Raw genomic sequence first — 21,618 nt, forward strand, 5'->3', positions numbered from 1 at the left:
AGAATTAAAAGAGATACAAGTACCCCAATGTTCATCACAGCACTGTTTACAACGCTAGGACATGGAAGCAACCTAGATGTCCATTGGCAGATGAATGGATAAGAAAGCAATGGTACATATATGCAATGGAATATTACTCAGGTATTAAAAAGAATGCATTTGAATCAGTTCTAATGAGGTGGATGGGACTAGAGCCTATTATACAGAGTGAAGTAAGTCAGAAAGAAAAACACCAATATAGTATATTAATGCATATATGTGGAATTTAGAAAGATGGTAACGATGACCCTATATGCGAGACAGCAAGAGTCACAGATGTAAAGAACAGACTTTTGGACTCTGTGGGAGAAGGCAAGGCTGGGATGATCTAGAAGAATAGCATTGAAATGTGTATATTACCATATGTGAAATAGATAATCAGTCCAGGTTTGATGCATGAGACAGGGTGCTCAGGGCCAGTGGACTGGGATGACCCTGAGGGATGGGATGGGGAAGTTCAGCATGGGGAACACATGTAAACCCATGTCTGATTTTTGTCAATGTAAGGCAAAAACCACTACAATATTGTAATTAGCCTCCAAGTGAAATAAATACATAAATTAAAAATAAATAAATAAAATAAAAATAACGGGACCCTATGATGATCTTTTACTTTTACCTAGTTTGTTCCCCTTTGTCTATTTCATATTTAGTTCCCCCATTTAAGTTAGCTTATATTTTCCAATTTCTCCATCTCTTCTTTTTCTTTTAATGTTCTTTCTGAAGACTTTATCAAGCATAGTAGAAAAGTTTTTTATACATATGTATAACTAATATGTATAATATATATTTTAGAAAACACATTTTTGTCTACTAAAAAAATTATAACATTTTGATTCCATTCTTTTGGCTTAGTATGAATATGTTTCTAATTATATATATTTTTATACACATACATACATACATACATACATACATACTTATATGCAACAAGCAATGAAGGTTTACTGGATAACATAGGGAACTATAGTCAAAATTTTGTAATAACCTATAATGGAAAATAATTTCAAAATTAATGTGTGTATATGTATAACTGAATCACCTGGCCATGCACCTGAAACATTATAAGTCAACTATACCTCAATAAAATATATATATATGTTAAGAAAAAAATTAAAACTAGAACTACTATATGATCCAGTATCCCACTCCTCTGCATATATTTGGAGAAAACCATAATTCGAAAAGATACACGCATCCCAGTGTTCACTGTTCAGTTCAGTTCAGTCGCTCAATTGTGTCCGACTCTTTGTGACCCCATGAATCACAGCACGCCAGGCCTCCACGTCCATCACCAACTCCCGGAGTTTACTTAAACTCATGCCAATCGACTCAGTGATACCATCCAGCCATCTCATCTTCTGTCGTCCCCTTTTCCTCCTGCCCCCAATCCCTCCTAGCATCAGCATCAGTGTTCACTGTAGCACTTAGCAAAAACACGGAAGCAGCCTAAATGTCTACTGACAGATGATTGGATAAAGAAGATGTGGTACATATATACAATGGAGTATTACTCTGTTATTTAAAATAATGAAATAATGCCATTTACAGCAACATGCATGTACTTAGAAATTACCCTACTAAGTGATATATGCCAGACAACACAAATATTACATGATATCTCTTATTTGTGTAATCTAAAAATGATAGAAATTAATTTAGTTATAAAACAGAAAGAGAATCACAGACTTAGTAAACAAACTTATGGTTACCAAATGTGGGGGAGTGATAAATAAGGAAGCTGGAATTAACACGTAGTCACTACTACAGAAAATCAACGAGGAGCTACTATATAGCACATACTCAATAATCTATAATAATCTATGTGGGAAAAGAATCTGAGAAATAGATATATGAATATATATAACTAAATCACATTGCTCTACACTCAAAACTAATGCAAAAACAGAAAAAGAGACACAGATGTACAGAACAGAGTTTTGGACTCTGTGGGAGAAGGCGAGGGTGGGATGTTTTGAGAGAACAGCATCGAAACGTATATTATCTATAGTGAAACAGATCACCAGCCCAGGGTGGATGCATGAGACAAGTGCTCGGGCCTGGTGCACTGGGAAGACCCAGAGGGATTGGGTAGAGAGGGAGGTGGGAGGGGGGATCGGGATGGGGAATACATGTAAATCCATGGCTGATTCATGTCAATGTATGACAAGACCCACTGCGGTATTGTAAAGTGATTAGCCTCCAACTAATAAAAATAAATGAAAAAAAATAAATAAAATTTATGAATTGTTAAAAAAAAACGAATGCAATACTGTAAATCAGCTACACTCCAGAATAAAGTAAAAAAAATAATAATAATAGTTTTACCTAAAGAAGAAAGAAGTCTTTTCTGACTTCACATGCACTACTAGATAAACAACTCATCATGTCCCAAGAAAAACCACAGTAACACTGTATCACAAAAAGAAAATGATAATTCACCAGAAATCAAACTTAAAAGTGATGGAATAGTTAAGATTGGCAGTGATAGCAGAATAGAAAGACCTTAAGCTAATCTCCTAAACACCAAAATCACAACTATTTATAGAAAAAAAAATCACTGATGTAAAAACCTGGTACCTACCAGAAAAATTTCTACAATGAAAGATATGAAGAAGGAATCAAAACCATATTGGTAGGAGTAACTGTTCTCAGTACAGGCAAGTCTCAGTATAGTCAAATATCCCTGTGTTGATGGTCCACAAACAGAATAATTACAGTTGTAGAGGCTCTCCTAAATTAGTGAGATGTCTGAGCCTGACATTGGGCTCTCAAGCGTGGGGGTCCTGTATCTGAAAGACAAGGGCCCAGAGCAATTGACTTTGACAGTCAGTGGGGCTTACTCTCAAGAGTGTCAGAGGGCTGGTAAACAGAGACTTGGAGAGTATACCAGACACTGAGCAAACTTCAGCTCACCTGAGGGAAACAGGCACTGGAAGCTGCCATCATTGGCAGTTTGTTTTACTAGGTGGACAATAGTGGTGGCAGGTGCCAATGTTGAATTTTCCCTGTATCTTATGAGCCCCAGGATCTAGCCCCATTATGGCCCAAGGGACTATAGGTTGCAGTACTGAAATACCTCAAATCAAGCAACTAACTATGTAAGGACACAGCCCCACCCACCAGCAGACAAGCATCCTTAAAGACCCTTTGAGTCCCCAAGTGTCTCTGAACATGGCCATTCCTACCAGAGGGCTTAGGACTCAGCTCCACTCACCAGTTGGCAGGAACTAGCTCCAGAATCCCAAAATCTTCCAGAATTCTCTGAAGGATAAGGCCTTCCATGGAGTCTACTGTAGTTTGGACCAGCTGCACCTGCTGGGGGCAGACACTAGACACAAGAAAACCACAGTCCTGCAATCTGTGCACCCAACCTGCCCACCAGCAAGCCAGACTCCATGTTATGATGAGCTGGGTCCTGGAAATGCAATACCAGTGAACCTGCTCTAGCCTTGGGATCAGCATAACCCCCAGAAGACAGACACTAGCCATGAGAAGATAGCAGCTATGCATCTGGTCGACATAGCCTACCCACTAGCAGGCTAGATCCTGCACTAGTATCAGCTGGGCCTTGGCCACACCAACCAGCAGGTCAATAGAAACTTTAGGATACTTCAGAATGTACAGTGAACTGTGTCATGAACAGGCCACCAAGCACCAATAATCCAACATCAGCTCTGGGAAACCTAGGACTTATAACCAGTCTCTAGGCCACAACATTGCATGCAAGTAGACCAGCACTAGACCCAGGACCTAGCTTCACTCACCAGCAAGCAGTCAAAAGCCCTGTGTTCTCCTGAACTTCACTCTATCTACCAGTGACTAAGCACTTGCACCAGAGAACCCCAGCTTTCCACAGTCAATCTTGTGACCAAGTCCTATCAACCAGCAGCTAGCAACCTCATTATAAGGTAAGATGTAGCAACCAACCAGACTGGGGGCCAACCAAATTTATCAGACTGCCCGTATAATCAGCATAACACAAAAGACAGACCCATAAAGCCCAACATAGCAGGAAGCCTTAGAGCATATATCTTGGTTTGTGAGCAAGGAGTTTGCTGCAGGATATATTAGGACATTTCCTTAAAAGGGCCACTTCTTTTTTTTTATTATCAATTTAAATATTATTTTTAAAATTTCTTCAATTTTAATTGGGGGCTAATTGCTTTATGATGATGTCTTGGTTTCTGCCATACATCAACATGAATCAGACAGGTATACATGTCCCCCACACTCTTGAACCTCCTCTCATGTCCCACCCCATCCCATCCCTCTAGATTGTCACAGAGCACTGTGTTGTGCTCCCTGTGTCATACAGCAAATTCCCACCAATTATCTATTTTACATATGGTAATGTATATGAGTTTCAATGCTACTCTCTCAAATCATCTCACCCTCCCCTTTCCCCACTGTGTCCACAAGTCTGTTCTCTATGTCTGTGTCTCTATTGCTTCCCTACGGATAGGTTCATCTCTATTGCTGAACCTACAGATAGGTTCATCGATATCACTTTTCTAGATTGTATAAATGTGTTAATATATGATACTTGTTTTTCTATTTCAGACTTATTTAAGGCCACTACTTTAAGGCTTGGAACATAATCAACCTACTAGATACATGAAAATAAAACCAGAAACTTAGGAAAAATGAGGTAAGAGAGGAACATGTTCCAAACAAAGGAACAAAATAAAACACTAGAAGAACAAAGTAAAGTGGAAATAGGCAATTTACCTGACAAAGAGTTCAGGATAGTGATCTAAAAGATGATCAAAGTACTCTGGAGATGAATGGATGCACAAAGTAGGAAGTTAGAAGTTTTACCAAAGAGTATGAAAATATAAACAACAGCTGGAAATAAGAAATAGAATAACTGAAATGAAAGCACAAGAGAAGAAATCAATAGAGGACTAAAAGATAGAGAGGAACAGATCAGTGAGCTGGATGACAGAGTAGTGAAAATTAGTTTTCCTGAATAGAAAAAGGCAAAAAAAAAAAAAAAGAATGAAATAAAATAAGGACAGTTTAGAGATCTCTGGGACAATATCAAATGCACTAATATTCACATTACAGGGTTCTCAGAAGGAGAAGAGAGATAAAGGAGATGAGAACATATCTGAAGACATAATAGCTAAAAATTTCCCTCATCTGAGAAATGAAAGAGATATCAAGATCCAGGAAGCACAGAGTCCCATATAAGGTTAACCCAAAGAGAAACCTACTGATACACTGTAATTTAAGTGGCAAAGGTTAGTAATATATATATATATATATATATATATATATACACGCACTAAGTTGCTCAGTTGTGTCTGACTCTTTGTGACCCAATGGACTGCAGCCCACCAGGCTCTTCTGTCCATGGGATTCTCTAAGCAAGAATATTGCAGCGGGAAGTCATCGTTCCCTTCCCTGGGGGATCTTCCTGACCCAGTAATTGAACCCAGGATTCCTGCACTGCAGAGAGATTCTTTACCATCTGAGCCAACAGGGAATCCACACACACATACACACATATATGTATCAGACAAATAAAATTTAAAATAAAAAATATATATACAATATATACACACATATATATGTATCAGACAAATAAGACTTTAAAATAAAGACTGTTACAAAAGAACATTACATAATAACCAAGAGACCAAAGTTATATCAATTGTAAATATCTATGTACTCAACATAAGAGCATCTAAATACCTAAAGAAAATATTAAGATATACAGGGAGAAATTAGCAGTAACACAATAATAGCAGATCCCTTCAAGAAAATTAGAGATACCAAGGGAACATTTCATGCAGAGATGGGCATGATAAAGGACGGAAATGGTATGCATCTAGCAGAAGCAGAAGAAGAGGTGGCAAAAATACACAGAAGAACTGTACAAAAAAGATCTTCATGACACAGATAACCATGATGGTGTGATCACTCACCTAGAGCCAGACATCCTGGAATGCAAAGTCAAGTAGACCTTAGGAAGCATCACTATGAACAAAGATAGCAGAGGTGATGGAATTCCAGTTGAGCTATTTCAAATCTGAAAAGATGATGCTGGGAAAGTGCTGCACTCAATATGCCAGCAAATTTGAAAAACTCAGCAGTGGCCACAGGAATGGAAAAGGTCAGTTTTCATTCCAATCCCAAAGAAAGGCAATGTCAAAGAATGTTCAAACTACCACATAATTGCACTCATCTCACATGCTAGTAAAGTAATACTCAAAATTCTCCAAGCCAGGCTTCAACAGTAATGTGAACCATGAACTTCCAGGTGTTCAAGCTGCATTTAGAAAAGGCAGAGAAACCAGAGGTCAAATTTCCAACCTTTGTTGAATCATCAAAAAAGCGAGAACTCCAGAGAAACATCTACTACTGCTTTATTGACTACACCAAAGACTGTGACTGTATGGATCACAACAAACTGTGGAAAATTCTTAAGGAGATGATTACACCAAACCACCTTACATGACTCCTGAGAAATTTGTATGCTGGTCAAGAAGCAACAGTTAGAACTGGACATGGACCAACAGACCGGTTCCAAAGTGGGAAAGAAGTACATCAAGGTCATATATTGTCATCCTGCTTATTTAACTTATATACAGAGTACATCATGCAAAATGTCAGGCTGGATAAAGCACAAGCTGGAATTAAGATGGCCAGGAGAATGATCAATAACTTCAGATATGCAAATGACACCACCCTTATGGCAGAAAGTGAAGAACAACTAAAGAGCCTCTTGAAAGTGAAAGAGGAGAGTGAAAAAGTTGGCTTAACATTCAACATTCAGAAAACTAAGATCATGGCATCCAGTCCCATCACTTCATGGCAAATAGATGAAGAAACAATGGAAACAGTAACAAACTTTATTTTTTTGAGCACCAAAATCACTGCAGATGGTGACTGCAGCCATAAACTTAAAAGATGCTTGCTCCTTGGGAAAAAACCTATGACCAACATAGACATCATATTAAAAAGCAGAGACATTACTTTGCCAACAATGGTCCATCTGGTCAAAACTATGGTTTTTCCACTTGTCATGTATGGATGTGAGAGTTGGACTATAAAGAAAGCTGAGTGCCAAAGAATTCATGCTTTTGAACTGTGGTGTTGGAGAAAACTCAAGAGTCCATTGGACTGCAAAGAGATACAACCAGTCAATTCTAAAGGAAATCAGTGCTGAATATTCATTGCAAGGACTGACGCTGAAGCTGAAATTCCAATACTTTGGCCACCTGGTGTGAAAACCTGACTCATTGGAAAATACCTTGACGGTGGGAAAGATTGAAGGTGGGAGGAGAAGGGGACAACAGAGGATGAGATGGTTGGATGGCATCACCAACTTAATGGACATGAGTTTGAGTAAGCCCCAGGGTTGGTGATGGACAGGGAGGCCTGACGTGCTGCAGTCCATGGGATCTCAAGGAGTTGGACACGATTCAGTTACTGAACTGAACTGAACTGATAATACCTCTCTAATATCAATGGAAAGGTCATTCGGGTAGAAAAGCAACCAGGAAACTCTGGCCTTAAATGACACATTAGACCAAATAGACTTGATATATATATATGTTATATAAAGTGGTCCAAGCCAAAACAACACAATACACATTTTTTTAAGGTCACATGGAAGATTCTAAGGGTAGACCTCATACTAGGCCACAATGAAGCATCAGTAAATTGACACAATTTGAAAACTTATCAAGCATCTTTTCCAAGCACACAAGTTGTGATACTAGCAACTGAAAAATACCTGAAAAAAAAAAAGAACACATGGAGGCTAAACATATGGTACTAAACAACCAATGCATCGCTGAAGAACTCAAAGAGGAATTCAAAAAATACCAGGAGACAAATAAAAACAAAAATACAATGGTCCAAAATCAATGAGACACAGCAAAAGCAGTTCTGAGGGGGACATTTGTAGTGAAACAAGCTGACCTCAGCAAACAATAATAAATTCAAATAATCTAACTTTACACCTAAAGGAACTATAAAAAATGTGCAAACAAAACCCAAAGTTGGTAGAAGGAAAGAAATAAATATCAGGGCAGAAATAAAAGATATGGAGACTAAACTAAAAATCAAATAAGAGATGGTTCTTGGAAAAGATAAATAAAACTCATAAATATTTAGCCAGATTCATCATAAAAAAAAGAGAAAGGGCCAAAATAAATAAAATCAGAAATGAGAAGAAAGAATTTGCAACTGACATCAGAGAAATACAAAGGATCTTAACAGTCTACCATGAACAATTACACACTAATAAAATGGACAACTTAGAAGAAAAGGAAAAATTCCTAGACATGTACTATCTCCTAAGACTGAACCAGGAAGAAATAGAAAGTATGAACACACCAATTATCAGTAATGTAATCAAATTAATAATAAAAATACTCTCAAGAAAACTGGAAATTATAACCTGGAACTGAAATATAAACTATAAAACTGGAAACTGAAACCAAAGAACTATACAGCCGAATGGGTGAATTCTACCAAACATTTAGAGAAGAGTTAACATATCCTTTTAAATTATTCCAAAACATTGCTGAGAAAGCAATGCTTCAGTCTATAAGGCCAGCATCATCCTGATACAAAAAAGCAGACAAGACAACACAAAAAAGAAAATTACAAGCAAATATCACCAATGAACATAGATGCCAGAATCCTCAACAAAATATTAGAAAAACTTATCCAACAATACATCAAAAAATCACACACATTGATTTGATAAATCAAATGGGATTTATCTTGGGAATGGAAAGATTTTTTGATGTCTGCAAATCAACCAATGTGATATATCACATTAACAAATTGAAGAATAAAAACCATGTGATCAACACCATAGATATAGAGAAAGCTTTTGGCAAGATTCAGTTTTGATTCATGATAAAAACTCTCATCAAAGTTGGTATAGACAGTATATAACTCAGTATACAGATTGGAAAAGCTAATATCATTGAAATGACCATACATCCCAACACAATCTACAGAGTCAATGCAATCCCTGTCAAAAAAGAATTTTTAATAGAACTAGAACAAACATTTTAAAGGTTCTATGGAAAAAAAGAAAAACCAAAAATAGGTAAAACAATCTTTGCATGGGACCGGGATGGGGAATACATGTAAATCCATGGCTAATTCATTTCAATGTATGACAAAAACCACTGCAATGCTGTAAAGTAATTAGCCTCCAACTAATAAAAATAAATGGAAAAGAAAAAAAAAAAACAATCTTTGCAAAGAAGAACAGAGCAAGAGGAATCATGTTCCCTGACACCAAATTATACTACTGAATACAATGCAAATCAGAACAGTATGGTACTGGCACAAAGACAGACACACAGATCAACAGAACAGAAGTCCAATAATAAACCCATGCAACTATGGTCAATTAACCTATCACAAAGGAAGCAGGAATATACAACATAGAAAAGATAGTCTCTTCCATAAATGATGCTGGTAAAACTGGACTGCTACATGTAAAACAATGAAACTAGAATACTCTCTAACACCATATATAAAAATATACTCTAGATGGATTAAAGACCTCCATGTAAGTCTACAAACCAAAAAACTCTTAGAAGAAAACACAAGAAGAAAGAACACTTTTTGAAATAAACAGTAGCAGTAATTTTTTTTTTTTTTGGAATTGTCTCTTGAAGCAAAGGAAATAAAAGCAAAATATGCAAATAGGGCCTAATAAAACTTAAAAGCATTTGCACAGCAAAGGAATCAATTGACAAAACAAAAAGACAACCCACTGAATAGGAGAAAATATTTGCAAATGACATGAATGGTAATGAGTTAGTATCCAAAATACATAAATAACTCATACAGCTCAACATCAAAAAAAAAAAAATACGGATTGAAAAATGGGCAGAAAACCTGGATAGACATTTATCCAAAGAGGAAATGCAGGTGACCAACATGGACATGAAAAGACACTCAGCACCCTCAGTCATCAGTAAAATGAAAATGGAAACCACAATGAGATATCACCTCACACCTGTCAGAAGGGTCAAAAGATGTCAGAATGCAAAAAGAACACAATTAAGGATGTGGAGATAAACTCTTGTATAGTGTTGGTGGGAATGTAAACTGGTACAGTTATCATGGAAAACAGTATGGAGGTTTCTCAAAAATAAAACTACAATATAACCCAGCAATTTCACAGTAGAATTGCTGGGTTATATGTCATATAACTGAAGAAAATGAAAACACTAATTCAAAAAACTAAATGCACTCCAGTGTTCATGGCAGTATTACTTACAACTGCCAAGATATGGAAGCAACCCAAGTGTCCATGAATGAATAAAGAAGATGTGGTATATACATATACAATGGAATAGTACTCACCCATAAAAATTTTGAAATTTTGCTATCTGCAATAACATGGATGGACTTGGAGAGTACTAGGCTACGTGAAATAAGTTATCCAGAGAAAGAGAAACACAATATGTTATCACTTACATAAGGAATCTAAAACATAAAATAGACAAGTTAATATAAATGAAAGAAACTGACTCACAGATATAGACAATAAACTAGTGGTTATTGCTGGGGATAGGGAAGAGGGCTATGGCAAATTAGGTGTAGGGGATGAAAAGGAACAAACTACTATGTATAAAATATATATTACAAAAATATATAACATAGGGAATATGGCTAATATTTATATTAACTATAAATGGAATATAACCTTAAAATTGTATCACCAAATTGTATACCTGAAACTTAGATAATAAAATATTGTGTATCAACCATACCTCAGTGAAAAATGTTTCATGGAATACTGTGATCAAAATGATAGAAAATTTGAAATATAGCTCATGAAAAAATTCAATAATCTATAACAAAACTCAGAAAAGCAGTTCAATGAGATGAGGAATAAAATTAAATAACAGAAGGAATACATTACCAAGCAGTTTAAAACCCCCCAAAAGAAGCAACAGTAATTCTAAAACTAAAGACCACAATAAGTGGGATGAAGAACACATTAGAAACCACTGGAAAACAGAGTTGATCATATGGAAGAGAAATTTCTTGAGCTTGAAGATAACAATCTAGAAATAACACAAGTAGAAGAGGACAGACAAATAAGATATAAAAAAATGAAGAAATTGCATGAGAGCTACCCGAGGACAAGAGAAGGAAAGGGAGTGAAGAGTTCATTTGAAGAAGTAATAGCTGAGAACTTTTAAAACCTGGATAATGAACTAGATATGCATGTCCATGAAACCAAGAGAATACCTAATTAGCTAATTACCTTGATGAATAAAGACCTTTTCCAAGAAATATTATATTAAAACTGTCAAAAGTTAATGACAAAGAAAAAATTTCAAAGGCAGCCAGGGGAAAAATAGATGGTAACCTACAAAAGAACCTCCATTATTCTATCAGATTTCTCTGCCAGCCAGGAGGGAATGGAATGTCATCCTAAAAATACTGAAAGATTAAAAACTATAACCCAAGAATACTTTATTCAGCAAAGATATTACATATGAAAGATGAAGGTTTGAAGGTTTTCCCCAAATAACAAAAGCTGAGGAAGTTTATCAGCACTAGAACTGCCTTACAAGAAATGTTTAAAAGGAGCTCTTCTACCAGACAGAAAAAGGCAAAGGTACAGAAAATTTTGAATAAGGTGATAAACAGAATCAGAAAATGACAACTGTATATTAGAATAGGTTGTTTAAAACTTAATTATAAAATTTAAATCAAAAAAGAAGCAAAACTAACTATAGCTACTTCCACTTAGTAACAAACTCACAACATAAAAAAGGATAATTTGAGACAACAGAAATATATAAAGGAAAGAGAAAAAGGATGGAAATTGTATAGAAAAATTAAGATGTTATCAGAAGAAAAAAAAGCCTACTTTAAGAAACACTTTGTATAAACTTTATGGTTTAGAAAAATTAAGGTAAGATGTTATCAGAAGGAAGAAACTACTTTAAGAGATTCTTTGTATAAACTTTATGGTAACTACCATACACAAATCTAAAGTAGAGCACGAAACAAGAAAGAGGTAACTGAGAAAAACATCATAGAAAGCCACCAAATTTAAATAGCAGATAGAAACACAAGGAAAAAGAAACAACAGAGATATAGATCAATCAGAAACAAAAGTTTACATGGCAGTTCTGAGTACTTGATAGCAATAATCACTCTAAATAAAAATTTGCTGAATTTAGCAATCAAAAGACACAGAGTGACTGGATAAATAAAGGAAAAAAAAAAACAAGACTCAACTATATGCTGCTTCTGGGAGACTTACCTCAGCTCTAAAGACAAACATAGGCTCAAAGTGAAGTAAATGGTAGTCAAAAAAAAGTAGATGTAGCCATACCATATCAGACAAACAGACTATGCCAAAAAAGTTAACAAGAGACAAAGATGGACATTATAAATGATAAAGGGTACAATTCATCAAGAAGATATAAAAAGTATTAATATATATGAATCATGTTAAGGAGTGACAAATATATATAAAGGAATTATTGACAGAATTAAAGGGGTACATTAAAAGCAACACAGTAAGTGTAGCACATATTAACACCCTGTTACATCAATGGACAAATCATCCAGGCAGAAAGTCTTCAAGGAAACAGCTGCCTTAAAGAAAACATTAGAGCATATAGATTTGATAGGTTGGTATTGACTACTTCTTAAAAATACAGAAGAATATACATTCTTATCAAGTGTACATGGAACATTCTCAGTGATAAATCCTATGCTAGGATACACACAAAAAGGTCTCAAAAAATTTCAGAAGGCTGAAATCATATCAAGTCTTTTTTCTGATCACAGTGGCATATATATTAGAGATCAGCTACAAGAAATAAGCTGGAAAAAATTACAACTACTTGGAGACTAAAAAACATGCTACTAAACAACTATTGGGTCAATGAAGAAATTAAAGATGAAATAAGAACATGTGCATGTGGGTGTGTTAAGTTGCTTCAGTCATGTCTGACTCTTGGTGACCCTGTGGACTATAGCCTGCTAGTCCATGGGATTCTCCAGGCAAGAATACTGGAGTAGGTTGCCAGGCTCTCCTCCAGAGATCCAGGGATCGGATCCATGTTTCTTATGTCTCTTACATTGGCAGATGGGGTCTTTACCACTAGCACCACTTGAGAAGCTCCAAAATTAAAACATACCGGAAGACAAATGAAAATGAAAAACTGACATACCAGTATTTATGGGAGGCAACAAAAGCAGTATGAGGAGGGAAGTTTATAGCAATTCAGGCCTACCTCAGGATACAAGAAAAATCTCAAAAAACAACATAACCATAAAAGAACTATAAAATGAACAACAAACAAAGCTAAGAGTTAGTCAAAGGGAGGAAATAATAAAGACCAGAGTAGAAATAGAAGAAATAGAGATGAAACAGCCAATAGAAAAATATGAATGAAACTAGGAGCTGGTTTTTTGAAAAGATAAACAAAACTGACCAACATTTAGCTTAACTCATTAAGAGAAAAAGTAGAGAAGGCTCAGCTAAATAAAATAAAAAATAAAAGAGAAGAAATTACAATGGATACCACAGAAATACAAATAATTATAAAACAATACTATGAACAGCTATACAGCAACAAATTAGATAACCTAAAAGCGGATAAATTTTTAGAATTATACAACTGTCCAAGAGTGAATCATGAAGAAATGGAAACTATGAATAGACCAATCCCTAGCAAAGAGACCGAAGTATAATCAAAAAACTCACCCCAAGAAAAAAAATCGAGAACCAGATCCCTTCACAAGTGAATTTTACCCAACATTAAAAGTTGAGTTAATGTCCACCCTTGTCAAATTGAAGAGGAGGAAATGCTTGCTAACACATTTTATGAGCTCAATATTACCTAATACCAAAACCAGACAAGAGTAATGCAAAAAAAGAATTGTATAGGTCAGTATCTCTAATGAACACAGACACAAAAGTTGTCAACAAAATATTAACAAAACATATACAACAATACATTAAAAGGATACAATGTGACCAAGTGGGATTTATTCCAGGGATGCAAGGATGGTTCAAACATTCACAAATCAACCAATGAGATATACCACATCAACAAAATTAAGAATAAAAATTGTATGATCATCTCAATAGGTGCACAAAAGGCATTTGACAATATTCAACACTCATTTATGATAAAAACTCTCAATAAAATGGGTATAGAGTAAATATACCTCAACATTATAAAAGTCATATATGACCACAGCTAACATCATATTCAACAAAGAAAAACTGAAAGCTATACCTCTAAGATTAGGAACAAGACAAGGATGCCCACTCTTGCCAGTCTTATTCAACATGAGAAGTCCTAGTCAGAGCAACTACAAAAGAAATAAAAGGCATCCAAATTGGAAAATAAGAAGTAAAACTGTAACTACTTGTGGATGACATGATTTATTTATAGAAAACCCTACTGCCTCCACCAAAAAAAGCTATTAGAAATAGTAAATGAATAAAGTTGCAGGGTACAAAATTCATATGCAAAATCTCCTGAGTTTCTACACCTTATCAACAGACAAGCAGAAAAAGAAATTAAAAAGAAAATAATCCTATTTATAATCACAACAGAAAGAATACCTAAGGATAAATTTAACTAAGGAAGTGAATGACCAGTTTGCTAAAATCTATGACACTGTTGAAAGAAACTTAACAAAACACAAAGAAATGTAAAGACATTCCATGGCTGTGGATTAGAATTAACATTACTAAAATGTCCATATTACCAAATCAATCTACTGATTCAATGCAATCCCTATCAAAATTCTGATGACATCTGTCACAGAAATAAAACAAAATATCCTAAAATCTATGTGCATCCTGGGCTTCCCTGGTGGCTCAGATGGTAAAGAATCTGCCTACAATACAGGAGACCCAGGTTCAATCCCAGGGTTGGGAAGATTCTCAGAGAAGGCTATGGCTACCCACACCAGTATTCTTGCCTGGAGAATTCTATGGAGAGAAGAGTCTGGTTGGCTGCAGCCCATGGGGTCACAAAGAGTCAGACACAAACAAGCAACTAACACTTTCACTTTTCACTTAAATAGCAAAATAAATTCTGAGGAAAAAGAACAAAGTGAAAGTATCCCCCTCCCTGATTTCAAAGCACACCACACACACACACACAAAAAAAAACCCAAAATCAAAGCATACCACAAAGCTACAGTATCAGAAACATCACAGCATTGGCAGAAAGACAGATACATAGAACAATGAAACAGAATTGAGGGCACAAAAATAACCTCATGCACATATGGACAATTAATTTATGATAAAAGAGTAAAGAACATACTATGGAGAAAGGTAGTCTCCTCAAAAAAATGGCATTAGGAAAACAGGACAATCCACATGTGGGAAAAAAAAAGGAAACTAGACCACTAACCCATAGCAGACATAACATTCAACTTAAAATGGATCAAATCCTGGAGTATAAGACCTGAAATTATAAAACCCCTAGAAGAAAACATAGGCAGTATGCTCTTTGACATTGGTCTTAGCAATATCTTTCTCCTCATGCAAGGAAAACAGAAGCAAAAATAAACAAATGGGACTACATCAAACTAAAAAGCTTCTGTACAGTAAAGGAAATCATCAGCAAAATGAAAGGACAACTTACCAAATGGGACAAGTCATTTGCAAATATATGATATGGGGTTAATATGTAAAATATATAAAGAACTCATATAACTCAGCAACAACAAAATAAACAACCTGATTTTTTAAAAAAATTGGCAGAGGATCTGAACAGACATTTTTCTAAAGAAGACATACAGATAGCCAACAGGCACATGAAAAGAAGTTCAACATCACTAATTATTAGGGAAGTGCAAATCAAAACCCCAATATATCACCTCACACCCATAAGAATGGCTAGTATCAAAGGCAGGAAACAAGTGTTGGAAAGGATATAGAGAAAAGTGAACCCTTGTGCACTGCTGATTGGAATGTAATTTGATGCATCCACTATGGAAAACAGTATGGAGATACCTCAAAAAGTTAAGAAAGAAATGCTATATAATCCAGCTATTCTACTTTTGGGTATTCATATGAAGAATGCAAAAATAATACTTTGAAAAGATACACACCACCCCTATGTATGTTGCAGATTTATTTACAATAGCCTAGGCATAGAAACAACACAACTGCTCATTGACTGATGGATAAAGAATAGAATATATATATACACACACACACACACACACACACACACACAAATACACACACAAAACATATATATACAACAGGATACTACTCAGCCATAAAAAGGCAAAATCTTGCCATTAGTGACAACATGGATGGATATTAAGGGTTTTGTGCTAAGTGAAATAAGTCAGATGGAGAAAGACAAATATGATTTCACTCATATGTGGAATAAGAAGAAAAACAAACAAAAAAGATAAACACAAAGATACAGAGAACAGGGTAGTAGGAGACGGTAAGCACATATATAGGCCCATTGCAACAGGCTCCGATATAGCTCATCACAGCACTGGTTAGAACCTTACATTGTTGATGAAAAGGGTCAGGAAAAAGGACAGAGCTGTTTCTTGAAGGAAGCAGATAGAGGGATTGGGCTGGGAAGTCAATCTCTGCCTGCAGAGAGAAAGGGAGAAGCAGTACTTCTACCCTACAAGAGGGTCAGGCTCAATCTGGCACTACCTATAACAAATTAAATACATACATTCCCTTCAACCCACATATCCCCTTCCTTAGAATCTATTTTGTGGACTTTTATGGAATAAAGTGATTTAACTGACTGCTTCTTGGAACCTGCATGGGAAAATGGATGTTCAGAGAGTCTCACCTGGGTGAAGATGACACTTAGGGAGGAGAGAAAGGCTGTGCCTTGAATGCCCCAATTCATTGTTTCTTATTTTTAATTTTTAACTCTAACTTTTAACCCATTTGTGTATACATTTAAGAACTGTATTTAAGTGCATTAAAGGATCTAAGCTCTTTAGGTAAATTATTGTTTGTTTATCTGAGTTTGAATAAACTCTAGGAGTTGGTGATGGACAGGGAGGCCTGGCATGCTGCAGTCCATGGGATCGCAAAATCAGACACGACTGAGCGACTGAACTGAACTATCTGAAATTCAAATTAAAAAGTACTTTGGGATTGATATAAACAAAAATACAATATACCAAAATTTATGGGATACAGAGAAAGAACTGCTAAAAAGGAAATTTATAACTGTAAATGCATTCATTAAAAAAGAACCACTTAATCTTACACCTTATGAAGCTAAAAAGGGAGGGCAAATTAAACCCAAAGTTAGCATAAGGGAAGAAATAATAAAGATTAAAACAGAGATAAATCAAATAGAGATTATAAAATAGACAAAATCAACAAAACTAAAGTTGGTTCTTTGAAAAGATTAATAAATTCAATAAAATATTAAGTTAAACTGATTAAAAACAATGACAGGGTGTTCATTTTGGCAGCATATATAATACAATTAGAATGATACAGGGGTTAGCATGACAGGTGTAAAATAATAGCATGCAAATTTGTGAAGCATTCCATATTTTGCTATGATTGTAGAGCTTTAATGTTCTCGCCATAACAGCAAACAGCAAAATGGTAACTGTATGAGTAGAGGATGTGCTAACTGATCTTGTTGTGGTGAGCATTTCACAGTATTTACATGTATCAGATCATTACATTATATACCTTAAACTTACACCATGTTATATGTCAATTATATCACAATAAAACTGGAAAAATGCCCCTCAAACTCCCAAAACTAACCGAAATACATCATTTAATATGTATTATCCAGTTTATGTACAAGATGCTTTTGACATTAAACGAAGGTATTTTGGCCTCAAAAAATAAAAGAGGAAAGTCTCAAATTACTAAAATCATAAATTAAGTTAGGGATGTTACTACTGAAGTTATAGCAATAAAGAAAAATACTAGAGAAAGTCATGAACAATTGCATGCCCACAAATTAGATGAAATGGAAAAAATTTTAGAAACACACAAACTTCCAAAAATGACTCAAGAAATTAAAAAATTTGAACAGACCTATAACATTTTCTGATTCAGTAATCAAAAAATTCCCAACAAAGAAAAATTCAGGAACAGATGGCTTCACTGGTGACTTCTACTAAACATTGAAGAATTAACAATAATCCTTTTCAAACTATTCCAAATGTTAAAGAGAATGGAACACTTTCAGCTCATTTTATGTGGTCACTATAACCTTGATATCAAAGACAGACCAGGACATTATAAGAAAACAAAACTGTAGATTAATATGCTTTATGAATATAGATGCAAAAGTCCTCAACAATATACTAGGAAACCAAATGCAGCAGCATATTAAGAGGATTATATACCATGACCAAGTGGGATTCACCCTAGGAAAGCATGGCTGGTTCAACATCTGAAAATCAGTGCTACACACCACATTAACAAAATTAATGAGAGGGAATTCTCTGGCCTAATGCCCTGGATTCTGAGCTTTCACTACCATGGCCTGGGTTCAATCCCAGAGATCCCTCAAGCCATGTAGTGTGGCCAAACAAAAACAAACAAAAAATAAAATTAAGGAGAAAATAATACATAATCATCTGCATCTCAATGTGATTCAGAAAAAAACATTTGATATAATCTAAAACAGTTTCATCATAAAAGCACTCAGCAAACTAGGAACAGAATGGAATGTCCTAAACATGATAAAGGTCATTTGTAAAACAAAACAAAACTATAACATACTCAATGGAGAAAGACTGAAAAATTTCCTCCTAAGATAAGGAACAGTATAAGGATGCTCGCTTTCACTACTTCTATTCAGCACTGGAAGTTCTACATAAGGCATTAGGCAAGAAAATAAAAGGCATCCAAATTGGAAAGGAATAATTAAAACAATATCTATTTAGAAATAACATGATCTTACATATATAAAATCCTACAGAATATACAAAATAAACCATTAGATTTAATAAATGCATTCAGTTCTGTCTTGTACTCATTGAATTGTGGTCAGTGAGCATGGCACCCTGTACTTAACACTTTGTGGGGAAAGTAGAACAAACTATATCAGCACATTCTCTTTCTCTGTTTTTCCTTCTCTTTGTTGGGGAAAAGGATAAGAAAGAAGAGAAATACGTAAGGAAAGACTAAAAGCAATGAAACAACCTACATCTTGACTGGTTGTACTACTATAAATAAACTATTGTTTCTTGTTTATTTCCCTAAGCAAGTAACTACAAAGCCATGAAAACCAATGGGAGTGTGGTCTTGCTTTCAGAGGCAGCAAGGAATGGGTAATCTGGGAGAGAATGTCCTACTCCATAGCTTGGGTTATGGAGATGATGTCAGCTATACAAGGAGAGGCAAAGAAGCTGGAGCTTGTTCTAAGAAAGGATGAACAGCTTAGGAACTTACTGAATGTTGTACGGCACAGTACTAGGATTGAGTACCCCATACACAGTGAAGCCTTTATAAAGAGGGTTCCTGAAGTCTGGTTTCCTCTGAACCAAGAAAGGCCACACTGAATGGGTTTTCTCATATATTCTGTAAGAAAAGAAAAACAAGCCAAAAAATTAAAAGCAGCAAGTAACATCAATAGATCTGCTGAACTTGACAATCATCTAAATTCTATTAACAAGTAACCTAACTTAAGACAGAGGGCTAGGATATGATATAAGGAAAACGAAAATAAATTGTAATGAAGAATGATAGCGTAACAAATTATCTGGGCTTCAACTTATCCATTTTTAAAGAGATTAGAAAGAATTCCACATTGAAGAGAAACATGCTAAGTATATATGTAGAGATACTTTCTCTGCCACAGAGTAGTGATGTAATCTTAGTGATGTCCCTAGCCCTTTCTGGGCCTACTTTCTCATTTGCATAATGTGATCTTTAAGGTCTCTTCCAAATCTTGGATTCTACGAATAACCTTTCCAGTTTTTAAAAAATCTAGAATTACTTTTAAAAAATCTGGTAAATTAACAGACAAGAGGTAAATTTCTGGCTTTTCTATATTTTATTTCAAGCCAGCTTCTCCTCCACTCAGAAGGTATAAGACAGTGAAAGACAATTTAGCAATTTATATTAGCAAATATTTGTGAGTTATCCTAGGTGAACAGCACTGACTGTGATATTTATATTAAAAGACTGATTCTTCTTATCCCTTAGCTGAGTCCCTGGGAAGCGACTTAGTTAACACAAAAAAGCATGGAATTCATTGTCCCCAGTGAAAGCTGCTGTGCATCCACGCATGGGAAGTTCATTTGCTCATACAGTGTCAAAGAAAGCTCTAGGAGGACAAAAAAGAGAAGTGATATGGGGTATATGACTTAAAATTGTAGTCTTGTAACTTTTAGAATTCTCAGACCATTTCACTGCGGCCAAAGGAACTGTATATGCATCTTTCTCATTTGTTGTTTGTTGAAAAAAGAAAAAAAATCTTGCAGAGGTAAGATAAGTAGTATTTGTTGAGTATTTACCATGTGTCAAACACTGTCCCAGACTCTACTTAAAATACCCTATTAAATTATATAATAAAACCTTGTGAGTTATTTTATTCCCAAAATAATAATGAGAAAATGAGACAAAAATTAATTTGCAAAAAGTCACACAGCTAGTAGGTGACAGAGCCAAAATCTGAACCTAGGTCTCTCTGATCCTAGAGTCCATGTCTTTTCTTTCACGGATGAATGATATGTCTGCTTGTTTTATATAACCACTATTAAAGCATATGTTAAAATTTTCAACTTTCATACTTTTACATGGAGATTCAGATTTGTGTGAGGAGTGGGTTGAGGATATATTAGCCTCATTTTAAGAGGGTGGAGAAAAAGTATATGGAAAAGATCCCTGATTTTAGTGCTAGAAAAGCAGGTCAGAGACAGAACAAATGTGTTTATAAGCATTTGGGAAGAGGATAAGAAAGTTCTCGTTGCAAAATGAAATAGAAATGTGTGCAGAAGCTACTAAGTAACTACAGATTTTGAAGCAGGAAGATTCACCACTGTTCTCAGTGTTGACAAGAAAACAGAATTAGAGATATCATCTGAATTATCCAGGATATATCATATCAGGGCCTGAGAACTTGAGCTAATTGCTACTCAGCTAACAACTATGAAACAAGAATGGATTGTGAGATAGTCACTTCCCTTCTCTATTCTTTTTCTCTGACTCTAAAACAAGGAGAATGCTATTCCCAGAAACTCTGTCTTGTCAACTTCAAAAATTATTTACATTTTATACATTGCAAGGATGTTAGAGTTTATGTCTGGTACCAATTCAAGTGCCTATAGGAGCTGGGGAAGTAACATATGAAGTGAGCTGAGAATAAACTACAGAGAGTAGTGAGAATTGTGGCAAGCAAACAAGAGTGAGCTTGCTTCATTCAAATGGAGCAAGCTATTATTCAGCTCCAGATGATTATTGCCATTAGAAAATGCAGGTCTAGTACTGCCAGAGTTCCTGATTTTGCAGAATATCTTGCCACAATGGCTTTTTGATTGAGGAAAAAATCCTGTAACAACTGGATTTTTATATGAAATATTAAGATATTTAAATGCTGACTACTAATTAATAGT

General features: G+C 35.3%; 1 protein-coding gene across 2 annotated transcripts in view; it reads right to left on the reverse strand.

Annotated features, from left to right (window-relative positions):
• MTMR8 (myotubularin related protein 8) overlaps positions 1 to 21,618 on the reverse strand; it is a 248,952-nt gene that overhangs the window by 105,956 nt on the left and 121,378 nt on the right. For both annotated transcript variants that reach the window (XM_070461838.1, XM_070461836.1), the window contains one exon: positions 19,454 to 19,582. In XM_070461838.1, coding sequence (XP_070317939.1) covers positions 19,454 to 19,582 — 129 coding nt within the window. The remainder of the gene's footprint in view (positions 1 to 19,453; positions 19,583 to 21,618) is intronic.

This window comes from Odocoileus virginianus, chromosome X (assembly GCF_023699985.2).
Source record: "Odocoileus virginianus isolate 20LAN1187 ecotype Illinois chromosome X, Ovbor_1.2, whole genome shotgun sequence".
NCBI classification, from domain to species: domain Eukaryota; kingdom Metazoa; phylum Chordata; class Mammalia; order Artiodactyla; family Cervidae; genus Odocoileus; species Odocoileus virginianus.